Here is a 19,314-nt window from a genome sequence, read left to right as displayed (position 1 = left end):
TATGTTGAGTTTCTCAACAAACCGCCTCCTCCTTGCCCATCCTTTATCTGTTACAACAACATTTTGAAATCTTGGCTATTGTTGGTTTATAAAAAACACAAGTGTCCATTGTTATTTAATGTTAGTTCATTATGCATTAAATGGTTAGTTCTCCCAAAATTTTTAATTCTCTCATCATTTACTCACCCTTATGCCATCCCAGATGTGTATAACTTTCTTTCTTCAGTAGAACACAAATTAAGATTTAATTTGTGTTCTACTGACAAATTAAGAATATCTCAGCTCTGTAGGTCCTTACAATGAAAGTGAATGGTGACCAGACCTTTGTAGTTCTGAAAATCACATAAAAGAAACATTATTTAAATCCATATGAATCCAGTGGTTAAATCCATATCTCCAGAAGCGATGTGATCAAAATGTTAGTCCTTTTTTTACTCTAAATCTCCACTTTCACTTTCAGTGAAGGTAAAATGTTTTTTATTTTGTTTATTGTTAGTTCATAATATGCATTAAATAATGTTAATAAATAGAACATTATTGTAACACCATCATAACAATAGTTTCTAATAAAATTAAAAATGTTTCTAACATTTGTACTGTTATTATAATACATTTCTTAAAATCCATATTCCGAAGATATGGATTAAACAACTGGAGTTTTGTCAATTACTTTCATGTTTCCTTTATGTGATTTTTGGAGCTACAACATTTTGGTCACATTCACTTGCATTGTATGAACCTACAGAGCTGAAATATTCTTCTAAAAATCTTCGTTTGTGTTCAGTAGAAGAAAAAAGTCATACGCCTCTGGGATGGCATGAGGATGAGTAAATGATTAGAGAATTTAAATTTTAGGTTGAACATTCCATTAATTTATGTTCTTTTTCAAATGCATTAGCGAAATGTTTCACTTTATTTTTTGTTAATATTAACTAATGTACCTTATTGTAAAGTATTATTATTATTATTATTATTATTATTAACTATGTAGAGCCAGAGCCATATAAAGAGAGAGTTGCGACAACGGAAGTTCTAAATGCTTGATCGTCAAGTGATTCACGTAGACTTCAGATAGTTCCAGGAAGTGCTTTTGCGGTCATTCCAAACTGTTAGTGACAGAACTGCGATTTCTGGTAATTAGTAGTCAATAAATGCATTTATTTTATATATTTATGTAACACACCGACATATGTATGTAGCATGAGTATGTTGTTACAGCGATGTTGTTTTTTAAAGATCAAATCAGCTAATATTTGAGGATTAGTGTTCGCTTACCGTTATTTGCCTCAACTTATTTCAGGCTAGGGTTTCTGTTGCCTTTTTATGTTACCGCATGTTCATTGTTTTCACTAATCTCATGGTAACTAATGTCATATTTATGACTTTTCAGATAGTACAGAGACAGTCTGGTGACAGGTGATTTCCAGCTCGCACCGCACAATGGGTCAATGAACTATTAACCATTAGCAGCAGTTACGTAAATGTAAAATTTAGTGAAATGAAGCTTATTGTTTACAATTCTATATATAGTAATATAATTATTTATGTATTATAAATATTTTATAATGTATAATTCTTACAATACTTATTCATATACACAATATATTCAGCTTTAAAACAACTTAAGCATACTCGTATATAAACTGCCGTTCAAAAGTAATGAGGCTGAAAATTCAGCTTGGCATCACAGGAGTAAATTACATTTTAAAATACATTAAAATAGAAAACAGTTATTTTAAATTGTAATAATATATTACTGATATTACTTTTTTGTATTTTTATTCAAATAAATGCAATAACTATTTACAGCAATTCATGAATACATTTCTAATAAATTAAATAGCATGCCAAGCATTTTGTATGTGTCCTTTCTTTCATGTTGTCGTTGCATAGTTTTCACCATGGTTTGCTGTGCTGCATGGGGATGCTCCAATCAGCTCAGAGAAAGGTGTGCGAATGTATGGCTTCCCCACTGACATGGAGAGGAGGAAAAAATGGTTGGCTCAAGTCAGCAGGAGCAATCTAAATATAAATAAAAATTACAACAACAAAAAAATGTGTGAGGTATTTGCAAAGATTTTACAATTAATAGGGTGTTCGTTACTAACTTTATCCAGCTCCAATCCTTGCCTAATCTGTTAGTTTTCCGATAACATCCCTTATCTCCTAATTTAATGAGTAATACTCAACTATAAGGTTTTAATTTACAAGTTATTTTTATTTAGATGTACTGATAATATACAGAATAAGAAAATATTATTCTTTAAACGTCTCACCTTTTAAAAGTGCGTCGCAAACGGTTTGTTCTGATGCATCTCTACGGTGTTTGCTGCTACTTCCGGGAACTATTGAGAGGCTCCACGAGCTGCCATTGCTGTAAAAAAAAAACGTTCCATTGGAGTCAATGGAGTTGTCGCAACTCTCTCTTTATATGGCTCTGCGTAGAGCGTTCTATGACCTGAGATGACCTCATTTCCCAGCATTCCTACCATAACAATATGGCGGCGTCCTTTGAGATGTTCTCGTGAAGTTAGCTAGTCATTTACATACCTCACAGTCAAATTAAATCCATGCCTTTTTATTGTTATAGATTCATATAAATTGTAATTTTGTTTTCTAGAGCGTTAAAGATGTTTTTAGCTATGCTTTTCGATTTTATGCATTCTGCAGTCGGCGGTGAGATCTCAGGTGGGTTTAATTCTACACGCGCCTATTTGCAACTAGCATAAACAACAGAGAAGTGCTTTATATAAACACTCACCAGTGTAGATACATTATATGTAATATAATGTATCGACTATACGTACATATTAAACGACTATACGTACATAAAAGTGTATTCATCCCTAACGTGTCAACATATGATAATAATACTTTTTACGACTTTGTACGAAGTAATAAATGTGGAGAACATGGTTTTCACTAATGCATTCTATAAGTTTCCATATATGTGTAGGAATTCATAGAAATGTATGAGTCATAAATGTTTATATATATTTGTTGAAATTAATGCTACGTATATATATATATATATATATATATATATATATATATATATATAACGACAATTGTTGTTGTATTTTGAAATAGGCTATATTTTGCACATATGTGCAAATATGTGAAAAATTTTGTATATCAGTGAAAGAGACACATTAACATAATATATACTGTACTGTGCAAAAGTCTTGTTTGTAAAAAAATGTCTGTGCAAAAAAAGATGTTTCGCAATAACAATTCTCTTAAGATAATTAGGTATAACTTCAGCATTACTGTGTCAATAGGAAATTTAAATTTTAGACTCCCAAACATTACTTTTGTAAATAGAAAAGATTAGAATAGAAGATAGCCCAGCAACAGACAGTATGTCCCCCACAGATCCCCTACTGAACATCATGTCAGTCTGGGATTAAATGAATAAATAAAATCAATTGAAACAGTTTTTTTTGCACTGATCAAATGAAAGAACTGTGGTGAGTTCTCCCAAGAAGCTTGAAACATCTTATCTGCCAACAACAAAGAAAACTGTGTCAATGTTTACCTAAAAGGATTGGTGCTGTTTTGAAGGCAAAGGTGATCACATCAAATATTGATTTAGCTTTTTTTTTTGTTATGTTTACTGGACTTTGTATGACATTATTTGATAAATTAAAACTGTTTATGGCATTATTTTTGAAGACATCCTCACTATGCAACATGTTTCAAAAGTGCCTAAAACCTTTGCACAGTACTGTATGTGTGAGGTACCTGTATTACCATATACACACTCTATTGACATTCATTCACAGGTGCTTTAAATGATGTTTGGGATTACACTGCGAGTTACCTGCTGACTGTGTGGCAGAACAGGTTATATGTGTACACCACTTTTGCCATTCTCATAGGAATCTGGTTTACTGTGAACTTTTCTTTCAAGAAGGTAATGAATTGTTTGTTTATTCTGAAAGGCCTTCCATCACCTGACTGCCATTGTTAGTTGCAGCTTTTCTTTTCCCTCTGTTATAGTTGCCCATGATGGCTTAATGGAATTTCTGTTTCTCTTGTAGAAAAAAAATATAAAAATGATAAGTCTGTGGCCTCAAAGATCTTTGGAAAATCAGGAATTGTCACCTGAAACAATGCAAGTTATTCATGTTGCTGGGGTCAAAGTCTTTTATGGATCACAGACTGGAACTGCAAAGGTTTGTGTTTGAAGCTGCAAATAATACTGTCAGGAGTGTTAAAATATTACATGCGTATATGTTATGTTGTTGTAAATTAACAATTTCTAACTACACAGGAATTTGCCAAAGAGCTTGCTGAAGACGTCAGGGCTCAGGGGCTCCAGTGTGAGGTTATAGACATGAAAGAATATGACCCAGATGACAGATTGGCAGAGGAGGTGAGTCAAAGACTGTCTAAGAAGCTGATTTAGCATGTTGCATTTGGGTTGCTGAAAGGTAATGCAATTAAACTGAATCTCAGTTTAGCAGGATTAATAATTTCATTCACATCACAAACATGGGTTGTGCTGCAGAATCACATGGGAGATGGACAATTGCTTGCTGGTGTGTTGGATAGTGTGACGAGGAGGAGGGCATGGCCTGGCCATGAGGATGCATGCCTGATGATGAATTGTACTAATCAGCCGGGAGTGGCATAAAGAGAGAGGGACACACACAACCGCTATGTGTGTGTCTGAGTGTTTATGATAGTTTAAGTTCAGTTATGTCATTAAAATTATTTTGACTGTTCTGCCGGTTCCCACCTTTTCCTTGCCCATCCAGTAAACCCCATTAAATAATATTATCCCACCTGCCTAATATTGTGTAGGTCCCCCTTGTGCCACCAAAACAGCGCTTACCCGCATCTCAGAATAGCATTCTGAGTTTTTATTCTTCTCACCACGATTGTACAGAGTGGTTATCTGAGATACTGTAGACTTTGTCCAGTTTGAACCAGTCTGGCCATTCTCTGTTGACCTCTCTCATCAACAAGTCATTTCCATCTGCAGAACTGCAGCTCACGGGATGTTTTGTTTTTGGCACCATTCGCAGTAAACTCTAGAGACTGTTGTTAATTGTGTGCATCTGGAGCTTATCAAGTGTAACATTAACTAAGATACAACATCATATATATTTTACACTTCTTGAAATGTCTATATTAATGTATCACACAATTTACTTGTGACTCGCATGTATTCATTTATTTATTGCTAAACCTGAGCGTGATGTTCGATCCCCACGGCCACCACCATTGTGTCCTTGAGCAAGGCACCATTCAGGTTGCTCTGGGGGATTTTTTCTTCTTCTTTAAACTGTGCTAAATTTGACAGTTAAGTGTTCTTGAACTGGAAAGGTGCTATATAAATGTGACATTATTATTATTTAACTAATTAATGGTGTCCTATCGTAAAAATTCCTGTTAGATTTACAGGACTTTAACCTGGTTGTTGGCTATATTGATTTTATTTTCATTTCTTTTAATGTATTAATGTATTTATTATTCACTGCAAAATGTGTGCTTGACATTTTGCTTGACACCTTTTTGTACAAGCACAAACAAATGAAAATTCTGTTTAATGCAGATATTAATATCTGAAATATCAGGAGAAACCACAACATATTCCACAGTTAATGTAGCCTACAAATTCAGCTTCATCTGGTAAATAAAATATATAAAAAGAATATATATTTTAAATAATAATTGGTCTATTGGGCCAATAATAATAATAATCAAAATAATAATAATAAAATTATTATTAGGCTGTGATTATGAATAGGCATAAACAAGGCATATTTTATTAATAGAAACTATAAATGTATGAGTAACATTTAAAAATGGGCGTTTCACTTAGTTTTGACATACTTCCGGTTTAAGCCCCGCCCACACCCAGTTCTATCCGAATACAGTTGTAGATTATTGTAGGAGTGCACATTTTATATCCCTTATTTGTTTGAATGAGCAACTGGAAGCAGTGAAGTGCAAACATTTCAAAATAAGAGTCCCTGGTGTATTGCAGCCTTTGAAGTGAAAAGCTTTGCAATATGAATCAAATCTTTACATTTTCCCACTAGTTATAGGTATTCTGGGTGTACCATAAACTCCATCTGGAATTTAATTCAGTTTGATCTCTTGTAGCCTCTGTCTGGCCCTCCCATCACAGGAAGGACATTTAATATAGGCCACTAATTTTAAAAAACTATTTGCAGATGAATTGCTTTTCAACACATGAGCATATCAGCACAATCCAATATCGGTCGATCTCTAATTTGTTTTTGTTCAGGTCTTGAAAAATGTCTTAAAAAGTATTACATTTGATTTTAAAAACTCTGCCTGTTAAAACCCAGTTTTCGTAATGTACCTAGTTAGAAGATCCCCTGTATAATTAACAGCATTAGCTGGGAGAGAATTTCTTTCATATATACATATATATAATAAATGCAATTTTAATCGATGCATTGAATTTTCATTTTCAAATCAATGAATTTTTACACCCCTAAAATTAACTTGTAGCTTTAAAATAAATGACACCCTGTTCCAGTTTGTTAAAAGATGTATCAGCCTTTCAGCTCACAACCAACAAATATTGAAGAAATGTTATGTATTTAACAAAAGGAAAAGAATATTAAAAACTGAAAGTACATTTTATTTTTCAGTTTCTTATAATAATTTGTTTTCTTAAAGTATTTTTTCTCAATGTATTACATTTTATTTGCAGTGTTGTTTTTGTTTTGAATATAGCTTTGTGTCTAGCAAATGAATTTCTGTCCTCCATCTACCAGATGAGCCTCTAATGTCTTCATGCACATAATTGAAATCTTTATTTGTGTCCTTCTTTAGTGCACAAGCAAGATGATCTGTGTGTTCCTTGTGGCCACATACACTGATGGACAGCCCACTGAGAATGCTGAATGGTTCTGTAAATGGCTTGAGGAGGCATCCACTGACTTTCGATATGGGAAAACTTACTTGAAGGGAATGAGATACGCTGTCTTTGGGCTGGGCAACTCCGTTTACATCGGCCATTACAACACTGTGAGACACACTTAAGTTTTTTCGGTCTCCGTTTCGTTATAGATTTTGTTGTATAAAAGTTACAGACATTATAATTCTGACATGATCTGCATAACAATTTGAATAAATGTTAAATGTATGTCCATTTTATGGACAGCATATAGCAGTTACTCAACTTCGGAAAGCTCAGGGTCCACAATGCAGTATCACAATAGACTATCTCTCTCTGTGTAATGAGTGACTCTAAAGTGAAATTGCGAGCGGGCATGTTTGAGTGACAGATTGCGCGTGCACGCATGTTATGAATGTGCACGTACACTGACCTCTTGTGTAATGCTACGCTAAGATATTCTTTCTAATTGTTTATTTAATTTATTTCATGCTTTTGCAGTTTATTTCCCTCTCTAACTGTACAGCATTTCAGCGATACAAAAAACTACTGTTAATACTCTCCAGAATAGACATCTCACAATTCATACACATTTTATATTGAATAATATATTTTTGAGGATGACGCTGGCCACAAAAAATGGCTCAAGGGCCGCATGCTTTTATTAGCGCTGGTATATACAGTACTAGAGGTAGACTGATATATCGGTTTTACTGATTAATCAGTGCAAATAATTGCTTTTTGGAACTATCGGTTAATGGCAAAAATCTATGCTGATAGTTTGTTTTGGGGTTTTTTTCTCAGATTTCCCGGCTTGATTCTACAGTATAACAGCAGCCTCACTGATATCTCATGGGGATTTTCTATTTAAATCTTTTATCACTGACGGTATTCATCCAGATTTTTATCTTCACTTCAATGCATATATATTTTTTAATTAGATAATCAAGTGTTCTAAATTGAGGGCAAATATATATATATTTTTTTTATTAGATGCATATCTTCATATCTTGTAAATAATAATAGAAAATCTCATCTGGTGAAACAATTATACTATACACACACACACACGCACACACGTATATATATATTTTTTTCACCAGATACGTTTTTTTTAAATTCAGTTTGTACAGTATAAACACAATCTGGTTATAATGGAGACAAGTCTCCATTTCAAAATAAGAGTCCCAAAATAAGTGTCCATCGATTGTAAAAAAAAAAAAAAAAAAAAATATCAGATGATTAATTGTTATCAGCCTTTACCTCCACCTTAGTTATCTGTAAAATCCACTATTGGTTGATCTCTGTACATTACCCACCGATGGTCAGTAGAAATGTGTCAACCTGTAAAGATTATACTGAACAATGTTTACCATGGTATAACTGTAGGTAGTTTATGGTTGCCAAATAACATTACAACGTTTATATAGAATAATCATTAATAGAGAATTCAATTGTTCACCGTGAAAGCTGTTTTACCATGGCTTTGCACTTTACACATTCAATAATATTATAATGTTAAATTTGATAAAGTACCTTTAATTTGTAAAGTATTTAATTAAAGGGATTATCCAAAAATAGGCATTACTACATAATAAGGTTATAAAATAGAATATTTTGGGTTGAAATTCCAGCAAAAATAAGTGATAATAAGGGATGATATACACTGAACCAGTCATCATCGTAAAATAAACCCTGGTAGGGTGATTAGGACCCAAATGTGAAGTGGAGGGGTGATAATGACATTATCCCATTTATTACATGGCTACTTATCAAATAAATAAATACCTTGACAAGTAATACTGATATGAGTTGAAGAAATTTTTTTAGCTTACTTGTAGAATACACAGAGTGATACGAGAAATGTTATGTAGGAAAAATATATTGCCCGAATGAATGGTCAGTTATACAGTGTACTGTAGCTATGGACAACAGTCATTATTCAGAAATGTTTTGCTGAATGCAACTATAAATTAATCAGAATCAAGTATTCCAGAGAACCTTGTAATAAATCGTGATATAAAATTACTCACACCGTTTTGGTCACTTTTCTGAAAATAATCACAGGTCAGCAAGAACTTAGATAAGTGGTTATGGATGCTGAGCGCTGCCCGGATCATGACCAGAGGAGAGGGCGACTGCAACGTGGTGAAGAGCTGCCACGGCAGTGTGCAGGCTGACTTCCAGGCCTGGAAATCAAAGTTCCTGAGCCGTTTACAAGCCCTGGTCAAGGGTGAGAAGAAAGCCTGCTCTGGCAAGTGCAAGAATGGCAACTGCAAAAATAAGAAGAAACATAAGGAGGAGGCAGAGGACAATCTCTCGCTCGCTGAGAAGAGCAACTCTGAGGCAAGCCAGTCCTTCTCTCTGATGTCTTTAAACATGTGTAGTCATGGTAACAGCTCTCGCACTGCACACCCAGAGAGCAGTTTGTTCCTCTGCAGTCTGTGGTGCACTCATGTAAATTTGATCGGAATAGCAGGGGTGACATTACAGACTTACTCTCTTAGATGGTCTGTTTTAAATGTTCTCTCATATATTTTATTGAAACACTTTTAGGGTATAGCATTCCAATTAAGTTAATACTCTTTAAAGGGATAGTTGACCCCAAAATGATAATTCTGTCATTATATGCTCACCCTCATATTGTTGCAAATCCGTATAATTTCTTTCTTCTGTGAAACATAAAAGGAGTTGTTTGGCAGTATTTTAGCCTCAGTCTCTATTCACTTTCATTGCATCTTTTCTCCCATAGTCCTTGTCTCATGTGAGTGTACATCACTTTAGGGGTAGAACGTTTATAATGTTTTTATAATCAATAAATATGATATTTAATTGCATGTATAAGGTTTTGTTACATGTTTTCTGTTTAATTGCATTATTTGTACTATTTACAGGCATTTACATTGATTTGTTGAACACGTGTTACTGTGTCTTTAAGAGAGACCGCATTGCTGTAAAAAGCATTTGTAAATGAGTTCTTGTTAACAAGAGAGACTCCAATTGCTCACACACATTACATGGAACAACTTTTACTCTCAAAACGCAGTGAAAAGATCTTGCTGCAAAATATTTCACTGTAATACACAATCACTGGTGAGTGAAATCTCAACATTTACCAGCCAGTTGCCATATACACTGATGAGCCAAAACATCAAGACCGCTCACAGTTGAAGCGAATAACGTTTACCATCTCCTAACAAGGCCACATGTCAAGGTCTGGATAGATTAGATGTTAGCGAACAATCAGTTCTCATAGTCATTGTGTTGAATGTAGGAGAAATGTGCAGGAGTAAAGACCTGAACGACTTTCACAAGGGCCAAATTATTATGGCCAGATGACTGGGTCAGAGCATCTCTGAAACAGCAAAACTTGTGGGGTGCTCCCGGTCAGCAGTGGTGAGTACCTACTGACAGAGGTCCAAGGAGGGACAAACCACAAACCGGCGACAGGATATTGGGCGCCCAAGGCTCATCGATGTGCGAGGGCAACGAAGGCTATCTCGTCTGGTCTGAACCGACAGAAAGTCTACTGAGGCACAAGTCACAGAAAATTGTAATAATAGTTACGGGATGACTATTTCACAACACACAGTGCATCGCTGCTTATTTCACAACACTGCTGCTTATTGGGCTGTGTAGCCGCTGACTGGTCAGAGTGCCCATGATGACCCCTGTCCAATATCGAAAGTGCCTACAATGGGCTCACAAGCCTCGGAACTGGACCATGGAGCAGTGGAAGAATGCCGCCTGGTCCGATGAGTCCCGTTTTCATTTACATAACGTGGAAGGCCATGCAAGTGTGTGCTGTTACCTGGGGAAGTGATGGCACCAGGATGCACTGTGGGAGGACAACAAGCCAGTGGAGGGAGTGTGATGTTCTGGGCAATGTTCTGTTGGGAAACCCTGGGTCCATTCATGTGGACATCAGTGTAACATGTGCCACCTACCTAAACATTGTTGCAGACCAGGTACACCCCTTCATTGCAATAATATTTCCTGATAGCAGTGGCCTCTTTCAGCAGCATAATGTGCACTGCCACACTGCACACATTGTTGGGAATTGTTTGAGGAACATGATGAAGAGTTCAAGGTGTTGCCCGGGCTTCCAAATTCCCCAGATCTCAGTCCAATTGAGAATCTGTGGGATGTGCTGGACCAACAAGTCAGATCCATGGCAGCTCCACCTTGCAACTTACAGGACTTGAAGGATCTGTTGCTAGTGTCTTGGTGCCAGATACCACAGGACACATTCAGGGGTCTTGTAGAATCCATGCCTCAGCGTGTCGGTGCTGTATTGGCAGCACGCGGAGAATCTACAACATGTTGGACAGGTGATCATAATGTTTTGGCTCATTTGTGTACGGAATATACATTTTAGTCACGTAGTGCAAATGCAAGTGATTTCCTCTCATTGTAGTTGGAGCGTTGCGCATAGAGTAAAAGATCGATCTTGAGATTTAAGAAATTATATCAAGATTGTTTAAATGAAAATCTATATTTTTAGCCACCCCTAATCATGATCTCTGAGGTGAGAGGTGTAATTTTGGGCAGGTTGTAACAGGTTTTGCTCAAAGTTCTCTGTTTTTTAGGAGGAGCTGATGGAGTCCAGCAGTGATGCAGAGTCTTCAGCGGAGGAAGACGAGTCTCATCGCTCTGTTATTGACCTGGAAGACCTGGGGAATGTGATGAACCGCTTGAAGAAAGCCAAGGTAAAAAAAAGAACCAGCTCCACTTGAATGTTTACTAGTGCTTTATGCTCTACAGAGATGGGCTCTGGTGGGTATTTTAAAGGAATAGTTCACCCAAAAATGAAAATGATGTAATTATTTACTCACACTTATGTTGTTCCAAACCTGTATGCTTTTATTTTTCTGTGTAACAGTTTTTGAAATATATGTTTTTTTAAAGAATCTTAGGGCAATTTTTGTTTTCTATACAACAGCTCATAGTGACCGTGTGCAAAAGAACAGAACAAACACAAGAAGAGTGCCATTCAAGTATCATAATAGTCAAGATAACTGTTGCACTAAAAGGCTGGTCGATATATTGAATATACATGTTATAATTGCGATGGGAATGGGAATAATCGGATGACACGCTGTTCTGTGCACGTGTGGCGCTTATGGATCATTGTTTTTAGCACTTTAGCACTAGAACAGTTCACTTGCAGGTTCAAGCTTTCATGCAATTCCAAACATTAGTAATCATTACAAGTTATAATAGAAATCTACAAACACTGACAGTATAAGAGGAAAGGAGATGATGGTGTTTCACCAGAAGCGGAATATTGTAAACTTTCACACTCTGTCACTTTCATTTTCAAAATAAAAGCCCCATGTGAAGGTGAAGTTAAAGGGAAAGGTCACCCAAAAATTCTCTCATCATTTACCCATCCTCATCCCATTCCTGATGTGTATAACTTTATTTCTTCTGCTGAACACAAACAATGGTTTTTAGAAGAATATTTCTGTAGGTCCAGTCAATGCAAGTGAATGGTGGCCAGAACATTGAAGGTCCATAAAGCACATAAAGGCAGCATAAAAGTAATCCATATGAATCCAGTGGTCAAATCCATGTCATCTGAGTTCTGGCCACCATTCACTTGCATTGTGTGGACATACTGAGCTGAAATATTCTCCTAAAAACCTTTGTTTGTGTTCAGCAGAAGAGAGAAATGTTTTTTTGAGGGAACTATCCATCTAATAGATTATAACATATATTACTTGTATATTAAACCAGTCTAATCCTAAAAAAATTATTATAATTCAGTGTTATATTATTATATATTGAGCAGTTTTTGCACACATTGTTTATTCATATAAAATGTTTTATTAAAATATATACAGTGAGGAAAATAAGTATTTGAACACCCTGCTATTTTGCAAGTTCTCCCACTTGGAAATCATGGAGGGGTCTGAAATTGTCATCGTAGGTGCATGTCCACTGTGAGAGACATAATCTAAAAAAAAAAAATCCAGAAATCACAATGTATGATTTTTTAACTATTTATTTGTATGATACAGCTGCAAATAAGTATTTGAACACCTGAGAAAATCAGTGTTAATATTTGGTACAGTAGCCTTTGTTTGCAATTACAGAGGTCAAACGTTTCCTGTAGTTTTTCACCAGGTTTGCACACACTGCAGGAGGGATTTTGGCCCACTCCTCCACACAGATCTTCTCTAGATCAGTCAGGTTTCTGGGCTGTCGCTGAGAAACACGGAGTTTGAGCTCCCTCCAAAGATTCTCTATTGGGTTTAGGTCTGGAGAGTGGCTAGGCCACGCCAGAACCTTGATATGCTTCTTACAGAGCCACTCCTTGGTTATCCTGGCTGTGTGCTTCGGGTCATTGTCATGTTGGAAGACCCAGCCTCAACCCATCTTCAATGCTCTAACTGAGGGAAGGAGGTTGTTCCCCAAAATCTCGCAATACATGGCCCCAGTCATCCTCTCCTTAATACAGTGCAGTCAGCCCTGTCCCATGTGCAGAAAAACACCCCCAAAGCATGATGCTACCACCCCCATGCTTCACAGTAGGGATGGTGTTCTTGGGATGGTACTCATCATTCTTCTTCCTCCAAACACGGTTAGTGGAATTATGACCAAAAAGTTCTATTTTGGTCTCATCTGACCACATGACTTTCTCCCATGACTCCTCTGGATCATCCAAATGGTCATTGGCAAACTTAAGACGGGCCTTGACATGTGCTGGTTTAAGCAGGGGAACCTTCCGTGCCATGCATGATTTCAAACCATGACGTCTTAGTGTATTACCAACAGTAACCTTGGAAACGGTGGTCCCAGCTCTTTTCAGGTCATTGACCAGCTCCTCCCGTGTAGTTCTGGGCTGATTTCTCACCTTTCTTAGGATCATTGAGACCCCACGAGGTGAGATCTTGCATGGAGCCCCAGTCCGAGGGAGATTGACAGTCATGTTTAGCTTCTTCCATTTTCTAATGATTGCTCCAACAGTGGACCTTTTTTCACCAAGCTGCTTGGCAATTTCCCGTAGCCCTTTCCAGCCTTGTGGAGGTGTACAATTTTGTCTCTAGTGTCTTTGGACAGCTCTTTGGTCTTGGCCATGTTAGTAGTTGGATTCTTACTGATTGTATGGGGTGGACAGGTGTCTTTATGCAGCTAACGACCTCAAACAGGTGCATCTAATTTAGGATAATAAATGGAGTGGAGGTGGACATTTTAAAGGCAGACTAACAGGTCTTTGAGGGTCAGAATTCTAGCCTATAGACAGGTGTTCAAATACTTATTTGCAGCTGTATCATACAAATAAATAGATAAAAAATCATACATTGTGATTTCTGGATTTTATTTTTTAGATTATGTCTCTCACAGTGGACATGCACCTATGATGACAATTTCAGACCCCTCCATGATTTCTAAGTGGGAGAACTTGCAAAATAGCAGGGTGTTCAAATACTTATTTTCCTCACTGTATATGCAGGTAAATAATGCTTTTTATTAAGCTACAACGTATCATTGTATATAAAATATAAATATAAAAGTAGATGTCTAAGAAAGTGATCAAATATCATTCTCCATTGTGTTCATGTAGTGAGAAACTGCAAGAAACATGCCTTAATTATTTTTAAATAGATTTTAATTAAATGCCTTAAAAATATTGAATTTTCTTTCCTACAATGGCTGTTTGGATAAAAGGATGGTTTGGCTCTGATTTAAAAAAACTAATTTAAACCATTTCAGAGCTATTACATAATTATAGAGATATACAGTATGTCCAATTTTTCAATAGATTTTTTATAAATTATTAATATCGCAATTCAAGTCTTCCAAATCATTGGAACAGACCGAACTTGAAAAGGTTTCCACTGATAATCTTCCCCTCATCTGAAGCTTATGTCTAGCCCACATTTGCATCTAGAACGTTTTGACACATCACTTTTTGAATCTAGACACAAATACAGACTTGAACAAGCTTTGGCACAGGGGGAAATTTTCTTTTGAATAATGACCTAAATTTCAGCCTGTTCCTCACACAAAGCTATCGTATGACTCTAGAAGACTTGGAATGTAGCGCGCAAGATGGTTTGACTGCTTTTATGTTGGTCTTATGGAGATTTAAAAAAAATGTTTGGGCTTGTCAGCCATGGTCACTGTGAACACCTATAACTAAAGCTGCGTATAGATTCTTCAAAAGTTTTAGCTTTCATATCCAGAACACCCCCAACCAAAAACGAAGCATCATATTGGTTTGGAACGTGAACTTAAGGATGAGTAAATAATGACAGAATTTTATTTTTGGGAGTAGTATTCCTTTAAAAGGCCAAAGTGCTGGGAAGAAACAGGCAGTGGCTCCATTGATGGAGACCGAGTGGCAGATGGTTTGCTACAGCAGACAGCAGCTCCAGCAGGCGCTAGGAGTACTTTCATAACTGTGAACTGTGATCACTGACGCCCACTTCACAGGCCTGTGCGCAGCAGTGATTCATGACACAGAAGCACAGACAGATCTTTCCACACACACACACACACACACACACACACACACACACACTTACATCTTTATCATAACAGAGAGGCTGTGAGTGCTGAAATTTAGTGTACCCCACTTTAGTCCAGTAAAAGCACTTAATGGATGCCACCAGGATCAGATGCATGTTTAAACCGTTTGAGATGATGGCTTTACAGAGGTTTTTGGAAATATGGTTTGCAGCTCAAGCAATCAGCGTCTTTTGATGTTCCAAATAATCCGATCAAAGAATATCCCAAATGCTTTGTGTCAGCTGCTGTCTGATGGCAGCTAATTACAGGAGAGAGCAAATAGGGTTATGAAAAATGTGATGGATTTATCTGCGTTTTAATTTTTACATTTAAAGATAGCATAGATAAAATTGTCCGAGGTTAAATTGTGGACCATTTATCAATTCACATTATTTTAAAGAGAAATTGTAAAAAAACAAAATCTGCATCTTTTCTGCTAATGTAACCAAGGCTGTGTGCCCAGGGAAAAATGTGAAAGGAATAGTTCACTTAAAAATGCAAATGAAAATTCACCCTCATGTTGTTCCAAACCCGTATGACTTACTTTCTTAACTCAAAAACATAATTTTTTATGAACATCCTGGTCCATCTTTTCATTACAATAGCAGGTGCTAATGATTCACTTTGAAGCTTAAAAAGGAGCCAAAAGTATCATAAAAGGAGTCCTCGTGCTCCTTGTGCGTCATATTCCAAGTTTCTGAAGGCAGACGATAGTCAGTTTAGCTGTGCTTAAGTGTTGATTTAAGTCATATCTTTGAATATCTGATGGAAAACATACTATCAGAGAGCATTTGAACAGAACAGAAAATGAAAAGACTAATTTTAAAACTGAATAAGGAGAAGTCTATTCCCTTTGTATTACTATGAAGGCAATTATAGTTATAGATTCTAAATGTGTTTAGAGTGCTGTTTAGAAAACATAGTTACATTGACCAACTTGATGATGAGCCATCATTGTAAAAACCTGTGTTAATTCCAAGCTATCAGATTTCCTCCTGTGTAAAATCTGTTTTCTAGTCTTTTCCTCATCAGTGTTGTTTAATGTCAGAGCTGTTCGATATTAAAAGATGTTTGACGTTCTCCATCATGCTTCAAAGTAGAAAAATCTTTGTTTAATTTGAATGAGTCTTACAAGTTTTGTGGTCTGCTGTTTGGCCGCTCTACTCGATCCAGTCAATCATGGTTTATATGACGCGTCCACAAAAGCGAGGATGCGCTCAGGCCACTGCACATTATTTACAGGATGTTGGTGCCTATCCTCTTGTGTTTGTGTGAGTGTTCTGCTTCATGCTCTACCAAAATTACAAGCATCTAACAGCCCTTTTGGACAGCAGACACCATGCCGTTGACTGCTCTCATGTAACTGGTTTGTACAGCTGTAACTTCATGCTATTTTACCTTCATCTTCTCCTGGGACATGAGCATGAAGGAGATCTCGCCTTGACTCTCAGAGGAGACATGCACTGCTGCTTCTTTAATGCTCGGGTGACATGCTGCATTAGTCAGTCACCTTTGTAATCATTTGCTCTGATCACTCTTTGATTGTGTATCTAATTCTTGGTTGGTTTGAAATCAAGTAAATATGTTTTGAAATGGTTCTTGCCATAAATGTTATTTTCTCTCCCAGCTGTTTAGATAATATGCAAGACGTCACTGGACACATGACTAATAATTTCCATTCCGTTCTAAGCAAAATGGAATTATTAATTTATGACACTTGTGATACTGAAGAAATTTGAATAATGAAAACTGTTCTGAAATTCAGTGTCTAGCTTGTGCAGATCTGGGTCTAACTTGACTGTGAAAAATTACTCCGTTTTGGCTCCAGATGGCATCAGAGACATATTGGATCTTGTCTTTGCTGCCACAATATCCTGACCTTGCATTATGGCATAAACTGCACTGCTTTGAACAGTCTAGATTTATGTTTGAGATACAAATATACACATCTTATATTCTAACTCAAATTCGGCATTTCTTTATTTTGTAAACCTTATGTAGTTCTGACCTTATAGGTGATGATTTAATTATTTTTTTTTAAATACATTTGTCTATCTCTGCTTAATATGCAGTCAATTATAAGCCTACTATAAGTAGGGTGATTTCCCTGTAAAGTGCAAACACTGTGAGACTAGCATTGGCGTGTTCAGCATTGCCCTGTTTGTTTGAGCATCCCATTTAGCCAGACACGGCACCGTTCACTCAACCGATTGCATGAGATTGAGGCGGGACATTGTGTTTGACTGACCAAAGGTGGAATATTTGGGAAACCTGTTTGAAATCAGGCTTCACTTAGTGACTATTGTGGCGCAGAAATTGGACTCATGGCTTTAATAGTTCTCCTGTTGTAGTGCACGTGTTTCGTACTAGCTCCTCTAGTTGGGGCTCATAGAGTTTCCATTTTCAAGAGGTTTATAATTGTATTACTCCCATAGAACTTTCTCCCTTCCCAAAAATAACAGTCACTGTCTCAGACCCACTTACCTTTCACATTAAAGATCCTGTTGAGGATTCTGTTGGCGGGTGGAACATCTTATCAAGAATGCTCTGTCTTGTGCATTCTCGACAAGCACTTTTCACCCAAACAAGTGTTCTTGATGACAACCTTCCCTCGGATGATGCCACTGTTGCTTCTGCATCATGCACATACTTGTTTAGCACACTAGATGGAGCCTACAGATTTTCAATTCAGTCAATTAAGAGAAATTAAATGTTTGGCTGTAAAATGGGTTTGAACCATTGCCACTGTTGCTGACAGGATACAAATTTAAAGGGCTATTGTTAAAGGGCAGTTCCAGCGTTACTGACGTGGTAATTACACTGAAAATTTAACTTCACATATGAAGTACTCATTGCCAGTATATTGAACCATTTGTATGTGTTATCATAAAACCCTGAAGATACTTTCCAGACAGTAGAAATTGTTCAGTCTAGACAACATTGTTTCTGCATTTAGATCAGGAAAGAGAACACTCTCTGTAAAAACTCTGTGAATTTAAATGCACAATCCAGAAATAATACTAGCCACAAAAAGAAGAGGAGTTAGCACTCCTAAGAATATGTAATATAGAATTTTTATTCATTGTCATTTTCACATTAATGTGGAAAAACCAGCGTGAAAGTTGTGAAAGAGGCACTTACTGTACATGATGTCATCCAAAGTCATCCAAAACCTGCAAATTTTGACTTCTAAGACATTGGTATGATATCCATCAAGGCAGCATTATTGATTGAATTAATACTATATGGCCTTGCACGAAATACTAAAACGCAAAATGCTGCATTTTAAATCATAGTCTGCATTGACCGCTTCAGTCATCACTACACAAACTAGCGGCGCCTCTAGCAGCTTTGTTCGGGACACATAAATTGCATTGTGGTGGTCTGTTTGGGTGGTCTTGTGCTGATGAACAATAGCTATGTGTTTGTCAAGAATCGTTTAATAAGTGTTTTAAGAAACGTAGACATTTTTTCAGCAATCTTTATGAGTCTGGTACATTTCTGGAAACTAGTAAAGCTGTGAACTGTATGTGTGTTGGGTAAGTTACTAAAACAATAATCCACTACAACTATTACTATACAAGTGTAATCAGATTACTTTATTACTTTATTGAAAAAAATAGGATTTTGCAGAATGACAGTCTCGGTCCTCAATTTATGTAATACATTGGCCAGGATTTTCCACAGAAGAAAGTTGAATGGGTTTGAAATGCTACTGTAAATAATGGCAAAATTTAGGTTTAGGTTCACTATAGGTGTGGATTGAGGCAGTATTTTCAGTGCACTGGTATTAGTAAGGTGGAAATTTAGATAACCGCTCACGGACAGGGATTTACCTGTGGCCACATTGCTGCACGTGGGACGGGTTGGCAGCCGGAGCACCTCGTCGTCGTTTTGGCTGGCTGTCAGTCTGA

At 36.7% G+C, this 19,314-nt stretch overlaps 1 protein-coding gene across 1 annotated transcript in view; it reads left to right on the top strand.

Moving 5' to 3' along the window:
* The first annotated feature begins 2,504 nt into the window (after nt 1-2,504).
* The window catches only part of LOC127629980 (S-adenosyl-L-methionine-dependent tRNA 4-demethylwyosine synthase TYW1), a 99,688-nt gene continuing 82,878 nt past the window's right edge, over nt 2,505-19,314 (top strand). Inside the window, exons 1-7 of the mRNA XM_052107330.1 lie at nt 2,505-2,688; nt 3,786-3,916; nt 4,044-4,178; nt 4,277-4,378; nt 6,820-7,014; nt 8,951-9,229; nt 11,473-11,592. Of these exons, the coding sequence (XP_051963290.1) occupies nt 2,631-2,688; nt 3,786-3,916; nt 4,044-4,178; nt 4,277-4,378; nt 6,820-7,014; nt 8,951-9,229; nt 11,473-11,592 (1,020 nt within the window). The 5' untranslated portion in view covers nt 2,505-2,630. The remainder of the gene's footprint in view (nt 2,689-3,785; nt 3,917-4,043; nt 4,179-4,276; nt 4,379-6,819; nt 7,015-8,950; nt 9,230-11,472; nt 11,593-19,314) is intronic.

The sequence above is a fragment of the Xyrauchen texanus genome, chromosome 36, assembly GCF_025860055.1.
Source record: "Xyrauchen texanus isolate HMW12.3.18 chromosome 36, RBS_HiC_50CHRs, whole genome shotgun sequence".
In the NCBI taxonomy this organism is placed as follows: domain Eukaryota; kingdom Metazoa; phylum Chordata; class Actinopteri; order Cypriniformes; family Catostomidae; genus Xyrauchen; species Xyrauchen texanus.
The sequence above is the reverse complement of the archived record's forward strand: the minus strand, read 5'-3'. Positions and strand labels throughout refer to the sequence as shown.